The 22,474-nt window shown below is 37.5% G+C and overlaps 1 protein-coding gene across 1 annotated transcript in view; it reads left to right on the top strand.

Annotated features, from left to right (window-relative positions):
* DNAH14 (dynein axonemal heavy chain 14) overlaps window positions 1-22,474 on the top strand; it is a 342,385-nt gene that overhangs the window by 150,858 nt on the left and 169,053 nt on the right. The window contains 5 exon segments of the mRNA XM_056107024.1: window positions 7,772-7,847; window positions 11,263-11,476; window positions 16,607-16,748; window positions 19,990-20,145; window positions 21,495-21,627. Coding sequence (XP_055962999.1) covers window positions 7,772-7,847; window positions 11,263-11,476; window positions 16,607-16,748; window positions 19,990-20,145; window positions 21,495-21,627 — 721 coding nt within the window.

The following is a 22,474-nucleotide window of genomic DNA, read 5'->3' as shown; positions in this document are numbered from 1 at the left end:
CTATATATAACTGTTGCATTCAGAGATGGTGGTTCCGTTGAGAGCGAATGGAGCATCAGGAACAAGGCTGTTTCTCATAAACATTGTCTTCGTAAGATTCAGCTGTAGTTCGGTCTTTCCACATTCATGGTCAAAGTCGTTCAGCATTTGTGCTGCTTGGCTGATGTTTGGTGTTATTAGAACAATGTCATCAGCAAAGCAGAGGTGGTGTAGTTGCCGACCATCTATCTTCACTCCCATGCTTTCCCATTCCAGTCGTCGCATGATGTTCTCGAGGGTGGCACTGAAGAGTTTTGGTGAAATGGTATCACCCTGCCGAACCCCTCTCTTGATATGGATGATTACTTCTTTGTAGAATGGTGAAATCTTGGTAGTGAATCCGCAATAGAGCTCACGAAGGATCCTGATGTATTGAGTTTGTACGCCCTGATTGGCTAGGGCTTCCATGACCGCTACCGTCTCAACAGAATCAAAGGCCTTCTTTAAATCAATGAATGTCAGACAGAGCGGCATCTTGAACTCCAGAGAAACCTCAATGAACTTAGTAATCGTGTGGATATGGTCGATGGTACTGAATCCTTTTCGGTATCCAGCTTGTTCACATGGTTGTCCTTCATCTAGTGTTCTGTTAATCCTATTCAAGATGACTCGAGTAAATAGTTTGTAGATGACAGACAATAGGCAGATTGGGCGATAGTTGCCAATGTTGTGGATGTCTCCTTTCTTGTATAGTAGTACAGTCCTGCTGGTTTTCCATTGGGATGGAACCTTGCATTCAGACAGGTAGCGTGTGAAGAGCCGAGCCAATGTATTGATGAGTACTGATGGTAAGTTCTTCAGGTGTTCAGGTCTGATCTTGTCTGGGCCAGGTGCTCTTTGTTTCTTTCCTGACCAGATGGCATGTTGGATTTCGGAAGGGAGAACATTGGGAACAACATATCCATCATGTGGTATGTGGTATGTGGGCAAGTGGATGTGGCTATTAAAGAGATCTGAGTAGAAGTCATGAATAATCTTCTCCATTGCCCTTCTGGAAGATGTGATAGATCCATCATGATGTCGGAGGGCAGTCATCTTGGTTTTGTAGTTGGTGAAGGACAGGCAGGCATTACGAATGCTTTTCCCATCTTCTGCCGCATCTACCAGTACTGCTGCTCTCCTGTTTTTGAGGTCATCCTTGATGGCTTCTCTGCACTGTTTTGCCAGTTCGGATGTTCGCTTGTGGTTGCCTGAGGCATGTGCCAAGCCACGTTGGCGAATAAGTTCAAGAGTGTTCGAAGAAAGGCGGTTTTTTGTGGTTATCTCTCTCTTGGCATTCCTTGCACAATCATGGAGGTGCTGAATCATTCGATCATATTCCTCATCAATGTTGTCAATGACGGCATCTTCCCATGTTGCCGCAACAGAGCCAAAGAGCTCCCAGTTGGTGGTTGTTCTGGGAGTCCTCTTCTTAAACCTTGCATTCTTTTCTCCTCGTTCTGTGAGGTAGAATTTTGCACGAAGAAGACGGTGGTCTGATCCCGTTTGGAATTTGGGGACAACAGCAACATCGGTTAGGCAAAACCGCCGATTGAATATGATGTGGTCTATTTCATTGTGGAACTGTCCATCGGGAGACTCCCATGTCCAACGTTTAGATTCAGCCTTTTGGAACTATGAGTTACCATGGAAGGTTTTGGTTGATATGATGAACTCAGACAGTCTGTCACCCTGTTCGTTCCATTCCAGGCCATGGGTCCCGATGTGGAGTTCATCGACTGATCTTCTTGGTCCTATCTTGGCATTAAAATCACCGACAATGATCTTGTAGGAGGTGTGATCTTCTTTATAGAACTTCTCCAGTTCCATGTAGAATTTCTCAGTTTCTCTTTCACCGTAACTGGATGTTGGTGCCTAGACAACAAAGATAGAAACTGCCGGTAGTGAGCCACATTTATTCAAGTGTAATCGTCTGATTACACATTTATTCAAGTGTAATCGTCTGATTCGGGTTGTTAGGCATTCGAATGAATCAATGCTCGTGACTAAGTTTGTGTTGACAAGGATACCGACACCACCGACGCCTCTTTTATCACATGTTCCAAGGAACAGTTCTTCTCCAGTGTCGAAAATGGCATGATGTGATTGATGTCTTCTCGTTTCAGTCAGACCAATGATGTCATACTTGATCTTTCGCGCTTGTACCATAAGATCTTCAATGGATGCCCCAGATGCCAGCGTACGAGCATTAAAAGTACAGACAATCATTTTTGTTTTTCTGCGTTTTGGCAGCCTATTTCTGCCTTGGTATTTTATCAGCCTCTCCTTCCATATCCTTCTCGACTCTGCATATTCAGGGTTAGGGAATAATTAATTATTTTATTAAAAAAAATTTTTTAAATAAATTATTTTCTTCCTGCTAAGGTAGCAAGCTTATGCTCCTGGCTGATCTCCACAGGCTCTGAGGAGCCTCATCCATGAGTGAATCTGCTGAAAAAACCCAAATACGCGGGTTGTCTGACCAAAATCTCCAAGGTCTCTTGGAGTCGGAAATGGGTGACCTCCTCCCATCACCCTGCTCTTCGGGGAGCCTGGTGGTCACACCCACAAACTGCCTCTGGTGCCATATAAGCTCATTAATGGCCATGATCCAAAGATTCACAAGTAAATCTCGAAAGAGAAAGAGAGCAACACACCACAGAGATGCTCTAGACCCCAAAGTCACCATTCAGTTAAAAATTTAATTCTAGCTATATTACCCTATTTAAAAAATCTTAGAATTCCTGGGTACACGGCAGCATTTGCAGCTGTATGACATCTCATCCTCTACACCGCTGATCTACAAAAAAAGGTTCAACTCTTAACAACATGTTAGTAATCTCTTATACAAGGTTTAATGGCTCCAGTGTGAGATACAACAAACAATCTTCACTCCCTTTCCTCTAAGAAAACTTTTTTGGATAAGTTTTAGCAGACTTTTCATAACAAGCAATACAAAACAGATTATTTAGACCCTGGTATGGAGGGAGGCTTTTGGTGTCAGGGTGGAAAAATTTGAAATATGGTGGTGGGAAGGTATAATGGTGATAGGACTGGTGTTGGAATATTTAATGTAATAAATTATTGTGAACAACTTTATAAAGATAAAATAAAATTTAAAAAGTTAAAAATAAGGTAGCAAGCTGGGGGGTTTGGGGGGGATTAGGGACAATGGTGAGGAAAGGTACACTGGTAGGATTGGTATTGAAACACTGAATGCCCCAAACAACTATATTATTCACAATTTTTGTATACCACAGTGTTTAAATAAAGTTGGAGGGGAAAAGTCATTCATTCTTATTTGGAATGGGAGCTAAAAATTTTTCCATATAAATCAATGGTTATACGTTTAGTGTTTCTAGACCCCAAAACAGTCTATCAAATCATTCCTAAAAGGAGCATTCTATTTTCAGATGAGGGAAAACCCATAGTATTAGAGCAAAAGGCATGGTCTCTAGAATTAGAATGACTACATTCAAAGACTAAATCTATTTTAGATAAGATGGTAAATCAGCACTGCCTCACAACTTTATATCTATAATCCAATTTTGATCCATCAAACTAAAAGAAATTGTGAGAAATTCCTGGAATAATAAGAGAGTTAAAGTGCAATAAGAAGAATAGGATACCAGAAATGAGAGATAAAGTAGGGGAGACTGGGTTTGGGAGACTGGGTTTGTCCTTTTCCCACTTTTTCACTGCTTTCAGTGCACTGTTGTCCTTCCTATTTCCAGTTACCATACTACGGCACAGCTAGAGGCTGCAGTAACTAGAAGAATTAATACTTAGAATATAATAAGGACTTCTATAACTCAGTAGCTGATCAACATCAATCAAAAACAACAACAAATTAAAAACCAAAATAACGCAATTTTAAATGGTCTATGGACTTAAATTAACATATATTAAAAAATTAAATTTACCAACAATCACTTGAAAAAATGTTCAACATCACTCTTAAGTAAAAACAATTATTTTGTACCTTTTAGGAGTGATATTATAAAAAAAATTGATATGAAGTACAGAATCTGAACTCATGTGCATAAAATGACTTGATAACAATAAAAATTTATAAAGCAATTTCTTTTTAAAATGTGCATAGATTTGTTATAGGTCTACCAGGGGGCCAAACTGGGGGATGGCAGAAACCCTGGGGACACTGTAGTGGGTGTCAGTCTTACAACAGTGTATGCTTGAAAGAATTGTGTCTTAATTAAAATTATATATTATAATAACACAATGAACTATAACCTTATACCCACTAGAATGCTATTCAAGAACTTATCAAAAAGATAAGAGGTAACAAGTAACTGAAAGTGTGGAGCACAGGAGACCTAGTAGGGGAAGAAAATATGTTTTGAATTACCCTTTGGTTACTTGAGTCGCAGATAATTTTTGTACTAAAATAAACATTTTTTTCACAAAATGTAACCCTACAGAATATAAATAAAATGATCTTTTTGAAAATAAGATAAAATTTAATCTAATAAATAAGAGAAGTTTTTTTTTTAATTTGTATTAGTGAAACACCATGAGGTACAGTTGTAGACTTACAAATTTTTGTGCTTGGGTTTCAATGATTACCCCTCCACCAGTGCCCATTTTCCACCACCACGGATCCCAGTATCCCTCCCACCCCCCATCCCGTCCCTCCCTGCCTCTTGGCAGGGCATTCCCTTTTGTTCTCTCTCTCCTTTTGGGTACTGTGGTTTGCAAAAGAGGCATTGAGTGGCAATCATGTTTGGTCTATAGTCTACTTTCAGCATGCTTCTCCCATCCTGGGAGGATCCTCCCAACACCCTTTATTTGGTGCTCCCTTCTCTATCTGAGCTGCCTTTTCTCCTAGCATGTGCAGCTGACCTCCAAGCCATGGAGTAAACCTCCTGTTACTTATCTCAACTATTCTTGGAAGAGAATATTTTTTTGCTCTTCACTGTAACATTTTATTTAAAACAAAATAAAACTTCTAGGAAAGTTGTCAAATAATACTGAGCTCCCAAATCCCCATCCAATCAAGCTCATCAGCTGCTAACATTCCACCACATAAACTGTTTCTCCTTTTCTCTAAAAGTCACCTTTTCAAATACTACGCAGTTATAAGGAATTATGAAATCTTGCAATTTGCTGCAACATGGATGTAACTGGAAGATATCATGTTAAATGAAGTAACCCAGTAGGAGTATAAACAAAGAATGAGATGGCATAAATGTGATATTAGAGTAACTGGATGAGAAAATGCAATGGTTTGAAGGGGGCTATGGTAGGATTACCCTTGGCCCCAGAGTAGAAGGAGAAGGAATAAAATAGAGTGAAGGAGAAGGGGGAGGAAAGATAGATGAGAAGCAACAGGGGCAGGGGTCAAGGGGATTCAGGTACATCTGTTGGTGTTAAGGAATGATAGAGCTAAACATCCAAACTACAGAGTCAACAACACTCAAATCCCAAGACCCAAACTTTAATAACCAAACTTAAAAGCTTTCTGTCAAGATGTCAGGCTGGGTCTGGAGCTGGGGCTAGGGGAGGCAGGGGCGATGAGCGGCGGTGGACCTGGGAGCACTGGAGGAGGGAAGTTGACAAGGTGGTGGAAATGGTGATGGAACATTGTATGTCAAAAACCTAATTATGAATAACTTTGTAACTCACAGTGCTTTAATAAAGGGGTGGTTTTTTTAAGTCCAAAAAACTTCACCTTCCCCCCCCCCAAAAAAAGAAATATTAGGGAGGGTGGAGGAGGGGGAGAAACATAAAAATCAAGTATTTGCAGGTCAGAGTAGGTAATGCGCTTCCTTGCACGTGATTGACCTGGGAATTAGAGACTGAACATTTATTTCATCTTAAATATCAAATCAAAGACAGAGAGATCATACAGGCAGCAAGGTTTTTGCCTGGAGCACAGCTTAACCAGGTTCCACCCCAAGCACCCCATGTGATCCTCAAGCCCCAAAAAGAGTGATCCTAGAGCAAAGAGCCAGTAGTAAGCCCTGAGCACCACCAGGTAAGGTAAAGGTAAAGGTAAAGGCCCTCCCGTTGATCGTCGATTTGCTCGAGCAGGCCCAGTAACGTCTCCATTGGAGACTTTGTTGTTACTGTGTCTGGCATATCGAATACTCTCGGTAGCTTGCCGGGCTCTCCGAGAGGGGCGGAGGAATCGAACTCGGGTCGGCCATGTTGGCCGCGTGTAAGGCGAACGCCCTACCCGCTGTGCTATCGCTCCAGCCCACCAGGAGAAGCCCAAAACCAAACTTAAATTTCAAATCATGCCCCTACATAAACATCTTGATGGAATTCCATGGGAGCTTAAAGATTAGACCACAAATATACAATAGTACTAGAAAGTCATACTCTGAAGGTTGTTTCATTTTTCAGTTGAACTCTATTACTGCAAAGTTTATTACTAGGAACCCGTACCTTTCAGAAGAAGGTATACAACCCAGCTTTGGGCAAATCCCACAAAATAGTGGTTTAGAGGGGACAGAAAATGATCTTGGTCTCCTATTATATTCTAAAATTTCCTTATTCCCGTGCTCTATCTTATCTAAACACAATTTTTGAAGTTATACATCCACAATCAAGTTTTGGATTACCCAAGATATCTGTGTGCCTGTACAGGGAGTATCACAAAAGGGACCAGAGCATCTGTTTGCTGGTTAATAAAACAGTGACAATCTTAGTACAAAAGAAAATTTTGAATGGAGAACTCACACTGCTAATCTGTAATGTGCCAAAGCAGACATTGTCAGAAGCTATCTGAAATAGAAATTGATTCTACTTTTCTTGGCAGAAAACTTGGCAAATAGATACTAAAACTATTCATACAGTCTTCCTACATTTGTTATTCTGGAAATTTTCATGAGGAAACAGTCCAAAAAATGTACTAAGATTTATGTACATAGAACTTTATTTATAGCAGAATTATTTATAATCATAAAAATGGAAATTCTATCAGTTGAAGAATTTCACAAAATTTGCTGCAACAAAATTATATTGCAATAAATTTTTAAGACATAAAAATGGGCCTTAAATTTTTTAAAATGATCGAAAGCCCCGGTTTCTTTAATGTTTTATGCATCAGATGTTCTAAAGAACAAAAGAATCATATGTTGTACAAAAGTCATGCAATTAATTTTAGCATAAAGAAAATGAACATTATAAAAGAAAAATAAGCTAAAAAGAAGAATAAATAATCGTCCACTTTTATGTTCTTCTATGAATAGGTGACAAACAAAAGTTGTGATGACAGGTGGGTGAAAGACAGGTAACAGTCTGTCTAAGGAGCACCTGCTTGTTTGAATTAATTTCTTTCTTCAAAGCTTTCAGCTTTCTTTTTTAATGTTATTAGGTTCCATTAGGTCCCATTTATTTAGTTAGAAATGTGTACCACTTTTGGAGGGGGCATCTGAATATTTTAAAGAAATTTACAAAAATTGTTTTGGAAGAAGTTTATAAAAAGTTGCCAGAATAAAACGTAAAAGAGCAGTATGTATACAAATAAATGAAAATCAGTTGTGACAATTGCAGGATCATTCTCTGTTCTTTTTTTTCTTAGAGTAGCTAACTCCCACTTGAATCAAATGAACTAATTCTAGAAACTGTAGTTTTCTATAATTAAACTGTTGTTTTCTGCAGCAAATATGCTTTCCTCTGTCAATTCACAAACTAAAAAGATGAAAATTAGGTTAAAATTTACCAATTAACCAGCTAAATTTTGGATACATTGTTAATTTGGGGGAAAATATATATTTTTCTTTTTAAGACGGTGATTTGAAGAGTAATCTATCTGAAGAAGCAACTTCTGAGTCTTCAAAAGTCAGATTCAAGATTATGAAGGGGTGAGTTCTATAAATTCAGCAGAAATGTGACTGATAAGCTTCCTAACACTCAAATAAGCACAGGATTAATTATCCATCAATAAATCAATACTTTTGTGACTTCATAATATAAAATTCACTTAATTTAATCTTAATTTAATTCCAGTAGAATCTTTCTTTTTCTTTTTCTTTTATTTTATTTTAAAATTTTAATTAGTGAAACACCATGAGGTACAGTTGTGGACATTCTAAGTTTTTGTGCTTGAGTTTCAGTTATACAATGATTGAGTACCCATCCCTCCACTAGTGCCCATTCTCCACCACCAATGATCCCAGTATCCCTCCCACTCCCCAACCCCCCATTCCATCCCGCCTTTGTGGCAGGGCATTCCCTTTTGTTCTCTCTCTCTCCTTTTGGTTGCTGAGGTTTGCAAAAGAGGCATTGAGTAACAATCATGTTTGGTCTATAGTCTACTTTCAGCATGCATCTCCCATCTTGGGAGGATCCTCTCAACACCCTTTACTTGGTATTCCCTTCTCTATCTGAGCTGCCCTTTCCCCTAGCATGTGCAGTTGGCCTCCAAGCCATGGAGTAAACCTCCTGGTACTTATCTCAACTATTCTTGGGTGTTCGACTCCCATTCTGCTAAACTTTATATTCCCCAGATGAATGCAATCTTTCTATGTCTGTCTCTCTCTGACTCATCTCACTTAGCATGATACTTTCCATGTAGTAACACTTGTATGTAAATTTCATGACTTCATCTTTTCTCTCGGAGAGCCCAGCAAGCTACCAAGAGCATTCGATATGCCAGACACAGTAACAACAAAGTCTCCAATGGAGACGTTACTGGGCCCGCTCAAGCAAATCGACGATCAACAGGAGGGCCTTTACCTTTACCTTTACCATCTTTTCTAACAGCTGCATAGTACTCCATTGTATAGATGTACCAAAGTTTCTTTAACCAGTCATCTGTTCTCAGGCACTTGGGTTTTTTCCAGATTTTGGCTATTGTGAACAGTGCAGCAATGAACATAGAAGTGCAGATGTCATTTCAACTGTACTTTTTTGTCTCTCTGGGATATATTACCAGGAATGGTATTGCTGGGTCAAATGGGAGCTCAATTTCTAATTTTTTTGAGAATCATCTATACTGTTTCCCAAAAGGGCTGAACCAGTCAACATTCCCACCAGCAGTGAAGGAGAGTCTCTTTCTTGCCACATTCGTGCCAACACAGGTTGCCCCTGTTCTTTTGGATGTGGGCCAGTCTCTGTGGTGTGAGATGATATCTCATTGTTGTTATGATCTGCATCTCCCTGAGCATCCTCCACCCAAATCCTCCAAATTCCAGTAGGCATGGGTCACACTCACAAACTGGCCCCCTGGCGCCGTGTAATCCCATCAACGGCCAAGACTCAGAGACTATAAAACCCAGCTCCCGGAAGAGAACAGCGCAGTGTCTCCTGCCCCCACGCCTGGCTGTCCTCGCCGTGGCCCCTTGGAGGGGAGCAGGTTGAGTTTCCCTCCCCGCCCCGACCAGGGCTCCAGCAGTCGCAGACCTCCAGAACCAGCCACCACCATGCTGAGACCACTCTCTACACGCATGGAGGTACCCGCAGAGGAAAAAAGGCATGCGGGTCCCGGGGCTGAGATCTCCAAGCCTGCTCAGATCGGGGCTGAGCATCCTCCACCCAGATCCTCCAAATTCCAGTAGGCAGAGGTCACACCCACCAACTGGTCCCCTGGTGCTGTTTAATCCCATCAATGGCTAAGACTCAGAGACTATAAAACCCAGCTCCCGGAAGCGCATGGCTGCATTCGTGGCTGTGCGACATCTTTTTTTTTATCTCATTCCTACTTTGGACAAAATGTAACCTGCCCACACGGCAGAGTCTGGCAAACTCCCCATGGCGTACCCAATATGCCAAATACCAGTAACAATGATGGGTCTCATTCTCCTAACCCTGAAAGAGCCTTGAATATGGCACTTTTTAAAAAATCTCAGGGCTGGGACGAAGGAGACATTACTGGTGCCTGCTCGAGGCAATCGACGAAGAACAGGATGGTCGTGATCGTGATGATTAATGATGTAGAGCATTCTCTCATATGCTTTTTAGCCATTCGAATTTCTTCTTAGAGAAATTTTCTGTTCATTTCATCACCCCATTTTTTGATGGGGTTGAATGTTTTCTTCTTGTAGAGGTCAATCAGAACCTTGTATGTCCTTGATATCAAGCCCTTATCAGATGGGTTTTGGGTGAATGTCCTTTCCCATTCTGTAGATTGACTTTGTATTCTGGTCACTGTTTCTTTTGCAGTACCGAAACTTCTTAGTTTAAGATATTCCCTTTTGTTTATCTCTGTTTCCACTTGGTTGGCCAGGTATCTTTGAAGATACCTTTAGCGTCAGTGTCATGCACGTTTTGCCATAGGTAAAATCTTTCTATATCTAACACAAGAGTAAGAAGTTCTGAAGCCTGTCAGCTCAGTTAGAAAAGGGAACACCAAGTAAAGGGTATTTGGAGGACCCGCTCAGGATTGGAGATGCGTGCTGAAAGTAGACTGTAGACTGAACACGATGGCCACTCAATACCTCTATTGCAAACCACAACACCCAAAAGTAGGAGAGAACAAAAGATAATGTCCTGCCACAGATGTGGGGTGGGGTGGAGGGTTTGGGGATGGTGGAAGAGATACTGGGATCATTGGTGGTGGAGAATGGGCACTGGTGGAGAGATGGATATTTGATCATTGTATGACTGAAACGCAAGCCCAAAAGTTTGCAAGTCTGTAACTGTATCTCACAGCAATTCACTAATAAAAAAATTTTAAAAATTTAAAGCCTGTTGTATGAATAGCATAGATAATGATAGTACAGTATAAAAAACTGATAAACTTTGAGAAATGAATGAAATTGACCTAATTGAGTCAATTTCATTAAAATTCAAATTTGAGGCTAATTTTTAAGTGTTCCAGATTCACACTGCCTAGTTTGAGTGAGGTTGAACTAAATAAACCTTCAGGACCTGGTTGAGAGGAGCAAAAGTAAATGACTTTTAATTTATTCCTTTCTACATAGGATAGGAAATTATCAATTCCTCTCTCAAAGACAGATAAACTATTGGTCAATAAATGAACCTAAAAGTAAATCTTGTGAACCAAATTAATGAAATAAAGGTTGGTACAAGTATCTCACACATATGGCAATAATTAAAAAGGGTAACAGTTTATAATTTGCACCAACTGTCAAAGGGGACTTATGCATTAACTTTAAAACTTATGTCAATACTTATTAATAATAATACTGTATTATAATTTTCATTAAAAGTTGGTATGATTTTTATTTTATTTTATTTTTTAAAAGTTGGTATGATTTTTAAATAAATTATTGAAATGCCTTCTAAAATATTTAACCTTAATTTTTTCATATATAGTTTACCTGGTGCTGAAGATAAATGGTATCTAGAGAAAAATCATGAAAAAGAAAAGAGGTTGATTCAAAAGATTTTCATTTTTGCTTATACTTGGGCATTTGGAGGCACTTTGACACGTGAGGATGAACATGAAGATGACATACTGAAATATTTAAATTATAATCCTGAGTCTCCTGCAAAAGTGACAAATGAGTTTGACAAACTTGTTCATAAAGTATTTGAAAACAATTTACTGTATGGTAAGTTCTGGTAGAACAGAGTCATAATTTGTTCTATTTAGACAGTTGGAGGATTGCTATGGCATTTAGGTATTTTGTGTTTTCATACAAATTTCAGAATTATTTTTCTATATCCTTGAAGAATGTCATTGGAAGTTTGATGGGAGTTGTATTGAAACTGTATATTGCTTTGGGTAAAGAGAAGAATGGAAATAGCAGTCTGCCTGACTTCAAACTACCAAGTTATAGCATTAAAACAGCATGATTTTAGAATAAAAACAGACACACCAGTTAATGGAGTATAATTGAGAGCACAGAATTAGATCATTTACATAGGCAGTTAATTTGCAATTAAGGAGCCAAGAAAATAGAAAAAAGAAATAGAAAAAATTCAATAAATGATATTGGAAAAACTTTTATTCGCCTGCCAAATAATAGTGGAACCTCTAAACCACTGACAAAAATGAATTTAAAATGGATTAAAAATTAAAGGTAAGACCTGACACTGCAAAACACCTAGAAGTGTTATCCTTATTCACAAAAAGAAGCATATATTTATATTTGTCCTGGCAATAAGTTTTTGGACTTGATACACAAAGAACAGGCAACAAAATCAACAAAAATAATAAGTGAAATTTTATTAAGTTGAAACATTTCCACACCAAAAAAATTAAAAGAACAATTGTCAACCTATGGAATGGAAGAAGAGATCTTCAAATCATATACAGAAATGGCATTAATAGTGCTGCAGTGAACGTAGGGCTGCATATAGTGTTTCTACTATGTGTTTTTGGGCCCCCAGGATATATTCCCAGAAGTGGAATTGCTGAGTCAAATGGGAGCTCAATTTCTAATTTTTTTGAGGAATGTCCATATTGTTTTCAAAAATAGCTGGACCAGCTGGCATTCCCACCAACAATGAAAGAGAATCCCTTTCTCCCCACATTCGTACCAGCACTGGTTTTTCTTATTCTTTTAGATGTGTGCCAGTCTTTCTGGTGTGAGATTGCATTTCATTATAGTTTTGATTTGCTTCTCCCTGATGATTAGCCAGAACCTGGAAACAACCTGAGTGCCCAAGAACAGACAAATGAATAAAGAAACTATGGCACATCTATACAAAGGAATACTACTCGGCTGTTAGGAAAAATGAAGTCATGAAATTTGCCTATAAATGGATGGACTTGGAGAGTATCATGCTGAGAGAAATTAGTCAGAAAAAAGGGACAGATATAGAATGACTGAATTCATTTGTGATATACATGTGTGTGTACATACACACATACACACACACACACACACACACACACATATATATATATATATATATATATATATATTAGAAGACATTCCACAGTCTTGTGGAATATGGGACCCAGGCCCGGCAGCCAACCTCCACTACCCAACTGCCACCACGCTCCAGGCCACTTTCCGGAAGCTCGGGCTGAGCCTCATGCTTGAATGAAGTCCCACAGAACCCAGGTAATGCAGAACTTTGTGACCTTAGACTCTGGATTTAACAGGACCCGGGAGTAGAGATCCTCTGCCTGCTTCCCCCAGTCTCCGGCAACCCAGGGGTCACACCCATAAGCCATACCCTGCCGGCACCAGATAATCTCCTCATCAACCACCTTCCAGAACTCACGGTTTGGGAGGGAGCATAAAATGAGGCTTCCATAAACATGCTACCAAACTCCGCGCCACGCTGTTTTCACTCAGGGCACCCTAGAGGGGGATGAAAGAGAGCCCTCCCCGCCCCAAGGGACCCAGCCCCAGCAGTCGACCTCCACTACCCAACTGCCACCACGCTCCAGGCTGTTTTTCTAAGAGCTTGGCTCTGAAGCCACACACACATCATAAGACACTTCCTACCCATTTTCCACAACTACCACACCATATTTGATGGGGTTCAGACAGTAGGCAACAAATCATAGAGAGAAATATATATTTATGTCTCTCGGAGAGCCCGGCAAGCTACCAAGAGTATCCCACCCACACAGGCAGAGCCTGGCAAGCTCCCTGTGGCATATTCAATATGCCAAAAACAGTAACGATAACAGGTCTCATTCCTTTGATCCAGAAAGAGCCTCCAATCATTGCAAAAGACGAGTTAAGGAGAGGCTGCTAAAATCTCAGGGCTGAGACGAATAAAGATGCTCTGGTACCCGCTCCAGTAAATCGAAGAACAACGGGATGACAGTGATACAGAGGTATCACAGTCAGGGAAAACAGTGTCTAAGAGGACTGGTGGGTGCTTGAAATCAACTACAAGTATGTGTGGGGTAAGATAGCAAAAGGACTGGAAGGAGAAAGAGAGTGAAGTAAGGGGAGGGAGAGAGGAAGAGAGAGAGAGAGACAGGTGAGAGGTGAGAGAGAGGATAAAGAGGTGAAATAGAGGAGAGAGGGGAGAGAGAGAGAGAAAGAGAAAGAGAAGAAAATGCCTAGATGCCTACCATAGAGGTAGGCTGGGGGTGGCAGAGAAGGTGATGGAAGGGAAGCTGGGGACGCTGGTGCTGGGTAACTGGTGGAGTGATGGGTGTTGGAAACACTATATGGCTAAAAACAAATCATGAGCAGATTAATTTAGATGTATCTCACAGTGATTTAATAATTCAAAATTGTAAAAAGTAAAAATGGATTAATACCCAAAATATTAAAGGAACTCATAGAACTCAGAAGCAAAAACATTAAATAATCTGATTTCTTTTAATGGTGGTTGACCTGAGCAGCCACTTTTCTGAAAATAAAAAATAGCCAAAAGTTACACATAGAAAAATATACAATTTTACTAATCATCAAGGGGAGATAAATTAAAACCATTGCCTCACAACTCTCAGAGTGGCTGTCATTAAAAAGGCAAGAGATTCAAATTTTCATAATCAGCATTTGTGTAAAATAGTAACCGTGTGCACTTTGAGTGGGATTACAAATTGGTACAGACATTATGTAAAATAGCATGAAGTTTCCTTAAACAAATAGAGCTACCATATGACCTAGCAGTCATACTTCCAGGTCTTTACCCCTTCCTCCGAAAAAATAAAATCATATCAGATATGTGCACTCTTTTATTCATTGCAGGATGATGATTCACAATAGCTAACACATGTGAAGACAATCTGCCATTTAGTAGAAAATGAATACAGCTGTAATTATCTACATACACAGAAAATTACTCAACCATAAAAAATCAAATTCTATGATGCGTAATAATATGGATGTAATGTTACACTCTGGGGGCATTAGGATGTAATGTCAGATATTGAGATCTATCTTTCATGAGGAATCAAAAGGCCATACTCATAAAACAATACAATAGCAATTGCCCAGTGTTGGGAGATGGAAGAATGAGGAGAGGCTGAACAGATAGTAAAAATCTGTACTGGGAAATGTACAGCAGCATGTATACCTGGACTGCATCTGACCCAGGTTCAATCCCCAAGACATGTGACTTCCCAAACATCACTGGATATAGCTCGAAGACCTTCAACATTCCTAGGTGTGGCTCTAGAAGCCTCTGAGTACCACCAGAGTCATCCAGGAAATCCCCAGCATTTCAGGACCCATGCAAGATCTTATCATCAGGCTCTAGCACTGAACCACAGACACAGTTCCCTGAGTGGTCCCTGGATCCCTTGAACACCACTTGGGAGATCCCCCCCCCCAAAAAAAATATATATATATAAACAAACAAAAAGTATACACTTGAAGCTACACTGTAAATAAGTTCTAGAGCGATAACATACACCATGGTGATCTTGGGTAACAATATCGTATTGTATACTTGGAAATTAACGAATAAATTTTTCAGTTTTTTCACAAGTCATAAACTGTTTCCTTACTCTATTCAAAAAGTTATTTGAAGTGCTGAATATTAACTAGCCTAATGTGATAATCATGTATCAATAGATATATATCAAAAAATTACATTGTACCCTTCATACTTAAACAGTAAGTTTCAATGTAGCTGGAAAATAAAAAAAATAAAAATCTATAATAGAAATAGAAAAACTACCAAGTGTTTGAATAGCTGCTTATAAACAAGAAATTAAATATATTTCTATGTTATAGCATAGAAAGTTACAACCTCTATGGAAAACTTTATGCAATATTCCAGTTAGATGAACCCTAGGCCAAAGGTCAGGCCAGCTAGACCTTGGAGCTTTAGCTGCTACAGGGTCCTCGTGACCCGAGACTCCTAGCTGTCATCCAATGCATCCAATGCACACTCATGCTGTCCCATTAACCTGCTGTGTTATCTTGCTAATCTTCAAGTTTCTTATAAAAGAAGTGAGATTTAAAAAATCATCAAAAATAACTAAACATTTTTTTTCTTCTAAATTAACTATTTCATGAGGCACTTTATGTCCCAACAATATGGTCAAATTGAGATTACTGAAATCCTTCCAGCCACAAAGACTTGGAAATTTGAATTAAATAAATGTGTTAAAGAAATGGTATTGTATATTTGTATTATGTATTTTATATGTATATATGTAATCTGTATTATATATTTTATATCTTTGGGATATATATATATTTAGGAAAGAATAAAAAATAATTAGGTATCAGAAACAAATGAGCTGAAATTACAAGACTAATCTTAGGAGCAGATGCTGAAACTACACTGGATGGGGGGTGGGTATTGGTTTCAGATTACATTAAAAATCATTTTTATTTTAAGGTTCTGGTAAGATATAAACCAAAATATTCCAGTGGGTAATAGTACTTGGGACAATTCTTTATTATCATACTTTAGGCAATAGGGTTAAAGTAGGGTTTAAGGTTATGGTATAGATACACAAAAGTTGCTACATATATCGCCACCAACAAAGCATCCATGACGACCCCCAACCCATGTCCTTACATCACCTCTGGTTTGACGTCCTTCCTCCTCACCCATATTTGCTGATTAACAGTTGTGGGTTCTGTGCATACTGTTACCTCCCTTAGCCACCACCCATTTGCTCCAGACCTTCCAGCTTTGCCCCTGTGCTACTTCCAGTCAACCTTATTGTTTCCCCAGGTCCCCCCAGTTTGGCATTCTCAAGTTTATAATTCAGAGCCCAAGATTTATTATCAATAAATGTTTATATCCTTGAGTAAAAACCCTTTTTTACACTTTTGAGATTTATTTCTCTTTTTCAAACATAGGCTGTAACCTACCAACTGGTCAACATTCCATTTTTGGATATTTTGTGGATATACGACAAGGAGAATTCGTATTATGGTCAGAATTACTTCCTAGTATTCACACACTAATTCAAAGAGGTAAGTGTGATTACAGAAATCATGCTCAAAACTTCTCTAAAGTTTAAGGAATGCTTTATCCGTAAAGGTAGTTTTGTCAAAGACTTTAAGTGCTTGAGTAGGAAACAGTTTAGAAAAGTACTTACCAAACTTATCTCTAAAAATACTTTTAAGTATTGCTTTCTGGAAAAGTAAAACTGTATTTTGTTGATTTTTCTTGACAGTCTTACTAATGGAAATTCATTATTTTAGTTAACTATTATTGTTGAAAAAAAGGGAAGTTAAGACCTATTCTAAAGTACAAAAAATATATGTGAAGAAAAGAACTTGCTCGGTTATAAAGGAAACTGATAATCAGAAATGTATAACCATGGGGTTTGTTTTTTTTTTCATCGAATCACTGTGAGACAGGCCCTTACAAAGCTGTTCATGATTATGTTTCAGTCATATAGTCTTCCAACACCCATCCCTCCGCCAGTGTACATTTCCCAGCATTAATGTCCCCAATTTCCCTCCCATTACCCCCACCCAGAGTAACCATAGTTTGACAAGTATCCATAATATGAAGAATTATTTTTATTCTCAATATTCTGCTTCTATGTTTAGAAAAACATATTGAAACTGATGAACTTTGAATGTTTTATTGAATTTTCAGATGAAAATTTAATGATCAATCTTCATGCAGAGTTCTTCCAAATATATGAAATTCAGTATGTGAAAAATCTCACTGAATTACTTTGATGGAAGATTCAACTTATGAAAGAATTCCAAATTTAGTTTTTTTAGAAGTTTTCGATAGAAAGCAATCATACAGCAGAATCATGCAGTATTCAGAAAGTTCTATAAATTTCATTTATAAATACTAAAGCTCTATTGTTAATCACTTGTCACCATTAGTATTAGTGAGTAATAATATTTATTTAGTGTCTCTGAAATGTATAGCTTATGTTAGTAATGATATTGAATCATTTTTACCTTAGCTTTACCACTATATAGGAGGGAAAAAAAACCCTCAATGCACACAACTCAGTATCTTAATATCTTACACAACTCATCATTTCTTTGGGAAGCCAGAAATATTTTCTCCAAATATGATACTGATTTGGATCAGTATCATAAAACCAGTTGAATCTTCAACTCAATTCAGCAGTTTTGAGCACAGAGAATGAAACAGATGCAATGAGTTGTTAAGGCCACAAGCTAGCGCAAACATCAGTGAACAGGGGCTGCCTGGCCTTTTTATAGAGGAAAACTTCCATATCCTTGATTACACACACACACACACACACACACACACACACACACTATTCTTTATAAGTTGATATATATCAATAGGACAAAGAATAAATGTTTGCATAAACTGTGGGCATGGGGGACATATGGCAAATAAGCAGTCAGCCTACATGAGCTTGGTGTTCAGGAGTGAATCCAGGTTTGGACTCCAGCACGCAAAGCAGATTGTGTGTTTATACTTTTTAACTTTCTGTTGTCATTTTATTTATATAACTTGTTTTTTATTAAGTACAATTTCCTCATCACAGCCTTTGTTTTCTTAAACTTTACTATTTCTCACTAACTCTCAGTGTCAGCATCTCAGTGTCACTTTAAATATTTAAAGGAAGAATAAAAATTAGTTAACATTAGTTCTTATAACAATTTTTGCCATTTTTTATGCCTAGGACCTATTTTCTGCAACAATAAAGATATTAACAAAATTAGATATGAGTCATATTTATAGTGAATACAACAATAAAATTTGTGATAAATTTTTATAAAAACAGTTACCATTACCTCAGAGAATTATACTTTGCTTGTGATAAGAACTTTAAGATTCACTCTTGGTAACTTCAAATGTAAATAATATGATTAACTATAATCTCCAGGTGATACATTATATTCCCTGAAATTGTTTACCTTTTCACTCTCCTCATTCCCATTTCTCTCATTCTATACACTATCGTCCTTTGCCTCCAACAACCACCAATCTGTATTCTGTGTCCTTGGGTTCTTTTTAAGATTCCAGCACATATGAGAGATTATAAAATATTAGCCTTTATTATAGATTAATAAAGCCCTATTAATTCACATAGCATCGTTCATAGGAACTAGGTGACTGGAATGTAAAGATAAGAAAAGACTAACTCTTTTGGGGGGTGAATGGAACGTGGTTTGGGCCACACCCAGCAATGCTCAGGAGTTACTCATGGCTCTGCACTCGGAAATTACTCCTGGCCGTGCTTGGGGACCATATCAGATGCCAGGGATTGAACCTGGGTTGACATGTGCAAGACAAACGCCCTACCTACTGTACTATCACTTCAGCCCCCAGGACTAATTCTTTGTTATATACCTTAAAGTACTTTATATTAAATTCAGGTAAATAATTATATTAAGTTAAGAGTGACTAAAAGATTAACCAGTGAGTCTATTTTGCGTTTAACCATTTGAGAGTTGTGGCTGTGTAATGAGGGAAAGAATTTGGATCATAGTTATAGAAAACTGTGAAATCAAGAGAATAGGACTCGGGGTTTAATTTTGTGATGTATGTGGATGTATTGTGTGTGTGCATATTATTTCATATAAAATGTTACACATTTGAATGTTTCTTTTTCTAACAAACCTGCGAATTTCAGTGGTCCAGCTAATAAAAATATCAGAGATACTAGCATCTATCTGCTTATTTAATGGAAAATTCCAGAAGAAAGTAAGAGACACAATAGTGGAGGACAGGATTTCCAAAAGAACTAAAGAACCAGAGCATTAAAAGAAACTTTGACAAGACAGTGGCTTAAAAAATAGACAGTGGTAAAACAAATGCCTACTATGTGCAAATTTATGAGTTCTATCCCCAGCCCTGCAAATCCCTCCCCGCCATCCTCGGCATAGCCCTGGTGGTCGCTGAGCACTGCAGGCCCAAACACTGCACCTCCGGAGCAGCAGGACCATCAGACCAAAACACCAAGAATGCCCCCTACATAAATAATAAGATGCTTGCATCGCATGCAAGGGCCAATTAGTAGGTTACTACAATAAAGACAGGGAATTTACATAAGGGTAACTTAGGGATGTGTTAAGTTAAATTCATCAGTTCTTAGTATTAATGCAAAGGATAATCTCTAAGACCAGCAGTGTCCCTAGGCACTAACAATTTTGTTCTCTCTCTGGGTTTCAGCTGTTTTGGCAGACAGGCATATTAGGTTAACAATATGCAGAATAAGTTTTATTTATAAATCATTCAAAACTTTTTACAATTTTAACTTAGGAACTTCAATAATAACTAATGCTGAATACAATGATAACCTCGTGAAGATATCAGAATATGGAGAGAATATTTATCATATTGCTACCAGAGATACAAAAAGTATTTCTTTTCTCATGAGTCTTCTTTTAAGAAATTCCTTCCCTGTTCTTCTCACAGGTATTGAAATATGTAAAGAAAATTGAGTTCAGTGTTTCTAAGAAGCTTCTTAATTATTTAGCTTAACTATGTTATTGTATAAATAGGAAACATATAATCTTTAATTACTATCATTTAAATTACAGGCTTATAGTAGTGTTGATATTACGATTTTTGATGTGTGTACACAGTGTATACCACTGGAAAAGTGCCCAAGACCCTCCACCAATGTCCTTGTGTTATTTCCAATTCACCTCATTTTCCCTCCCTACCCACTCCCCCACATTCCCTTTTTTGGTATTTTCAATTGCTACTCAGGGCTAAAGGTTTATTATCATTTGATGCATCTATACTTTGTGTCGTTTCTCTCTATACGAGAGGTGAGCAAAATCATCTTAAAAGTTTTTATGATTGTATTTATATATGTTCTTACCAATAGCCACATACATGCAGAAATAGGGTATTATTAATCTACTTTGTACTTTCATTATCTTCAAAATATTCCAAAAGTAGAACTGTAGGATGAATATATGTGTGACCTCCAAAGCCTGTGGGTTAAGGCCCTTAGAGAACTACTTATGGTAGTAACATTGACTGCTTTAATTAAATTTACATAATTCATTGTAGTCAAGAAAAAAATTACTGAGTTTTTAAAAAGAGGAGGGATACAATTCTCTAACCAAGTTAAAATTTTCAATTATTTTCCATAATCAAATGAAAAATTACATGTTACTCTTATTCTTTATTAACTTAACATTTATTTCTACATATTCATTTAATTAGTTACTTCTTTATTAACATAATATTTTTTTCAACACTACTCTCTGGATAGTAGTTTTTTTATAAGAAGCAATAGTATTACTTTCAATGCCCTATATAGAGGTCTACTTTATAGACTTTTATACAAAGATCTAATGAAATTGTGTTGTACTCTCAGAAGGACTCATTCACTGCCTTCAATTTTGTCTAAAGAGGTTGGTTCATGTTTCAACTTAATCTGGTCAGTTGCAAGGTCAGTTGCAACCTGTTTTGCAACAATAGGGTTTGTCAACAAATTTCTCCCCCAGACTGTGTTGACAAAAAAAAAATTGTAAAGGAATTAATGTACTGCAGTAGTGCTGCTATAGTCTGTAAGGTAAAAAATGTATAATATTTTAAATAAACATTAGATATTAAATCATTCTCAAGATAATTTGAGGTTTTCATAATAATGTTTGGTCTTTTTAACCACATTTTTTAAAAAGATGAGCAAAACAACGTCTCATGCAATTTTTAATGAAATAAATATTATTTTATTTTAGTATATTAGCTTTTATTGATTTTCTTGTCAATAAATCTACTCTTCTGCTCTAACGAATGTATCCTTTTAGGAGATCTTGGTGTTGGAAAAACCACTCTTGTTAACCAAATGCTTGAAAGACTGCAGGAATCAGGAGCATTTAGTGTGAAATATGGATCACTTGTAGGAGAAGTTTTATTATATAATGAAACTAAAAAAACAAGGTTGGCTACATTATTCTCTAAATATGATTTGACCAGTAAAATCTTTAATTTAGTATATAAAGTTTTACATTTTGTACAGTTTTACATTATATACATTTTCAAAACCAGGCTATTTATGTAAGAAATGCAAAACTATTTTAAAAAGAAGCTAATAAAATATTTAATCTCCTCTTTACTTTTCAAAATATTGCCAAAAGATTAATTTCTTTAAATGAGAAATTCTTACATATATTTAAAACGTAATTAAATTCAACTCAATTTTTTTTGGCTTTTTGGGTCACACCTGGCGATGCACAGGGCTTACTCCTGGCTCTGCACTCAGGAATTACCCCTGGCGGTGCTCAGGGGACCATATGGGATGCTGGGAATCGAACCTGGGTTGGAGGGTGCACAGCGAACGCCCAACCTGCTGTGCTATTGCTCCAGCCCCTCAACTCTCAATTTCTATAAACAAGATATGATTACACTTTCTTTCCTAGAAAAATGCACCTAAACCTTACAAATAAAGTCGCACATAGTTGACTGGGTTGCACTAAAGATACAGTTAATTCTTATCAAATATGAAAATACTTTTTATAAAAAACTGCATCTGTTTTCTTGAAGCAATAAAAAGATATCTAAATTATATAAATAAGTAGTGCAAATATTTTATTTAATTAATAATCTATGAGGACTTTAGAGGACCTCATTTTTCTTTTATTTTAATAAGAAGATGGGAATGTGAGACCTATATCAGTCTTTCCCTCTACTCATTACACTTATGGATCCAACCGCATCTGTCACATACATACTTGGCTATTTGATGAGTGTCTCAACCTTAACTTAGTAAAGATATAATTGTTCATTT

Source organism: Sorex fumeus, unplaced genomic scaffold (genome assembly GCF_029834395.1).
Source record: "Sorex fumeus unplaced genomic scaffold, SorFum_2.1 ptg000007l, whole genome shotgun sequence".
NCBI classification, from domain to species: Eukaryota; Metazoa; Chordata; class Mammalia; order Eulipotyphla; family Soricidae; genus Sorex; species Sorex fumeus.
Note: the sequence above shows the minus strand (reverse complement) of the source record. Positions and strands in the feature narration are given on the sequence as shown.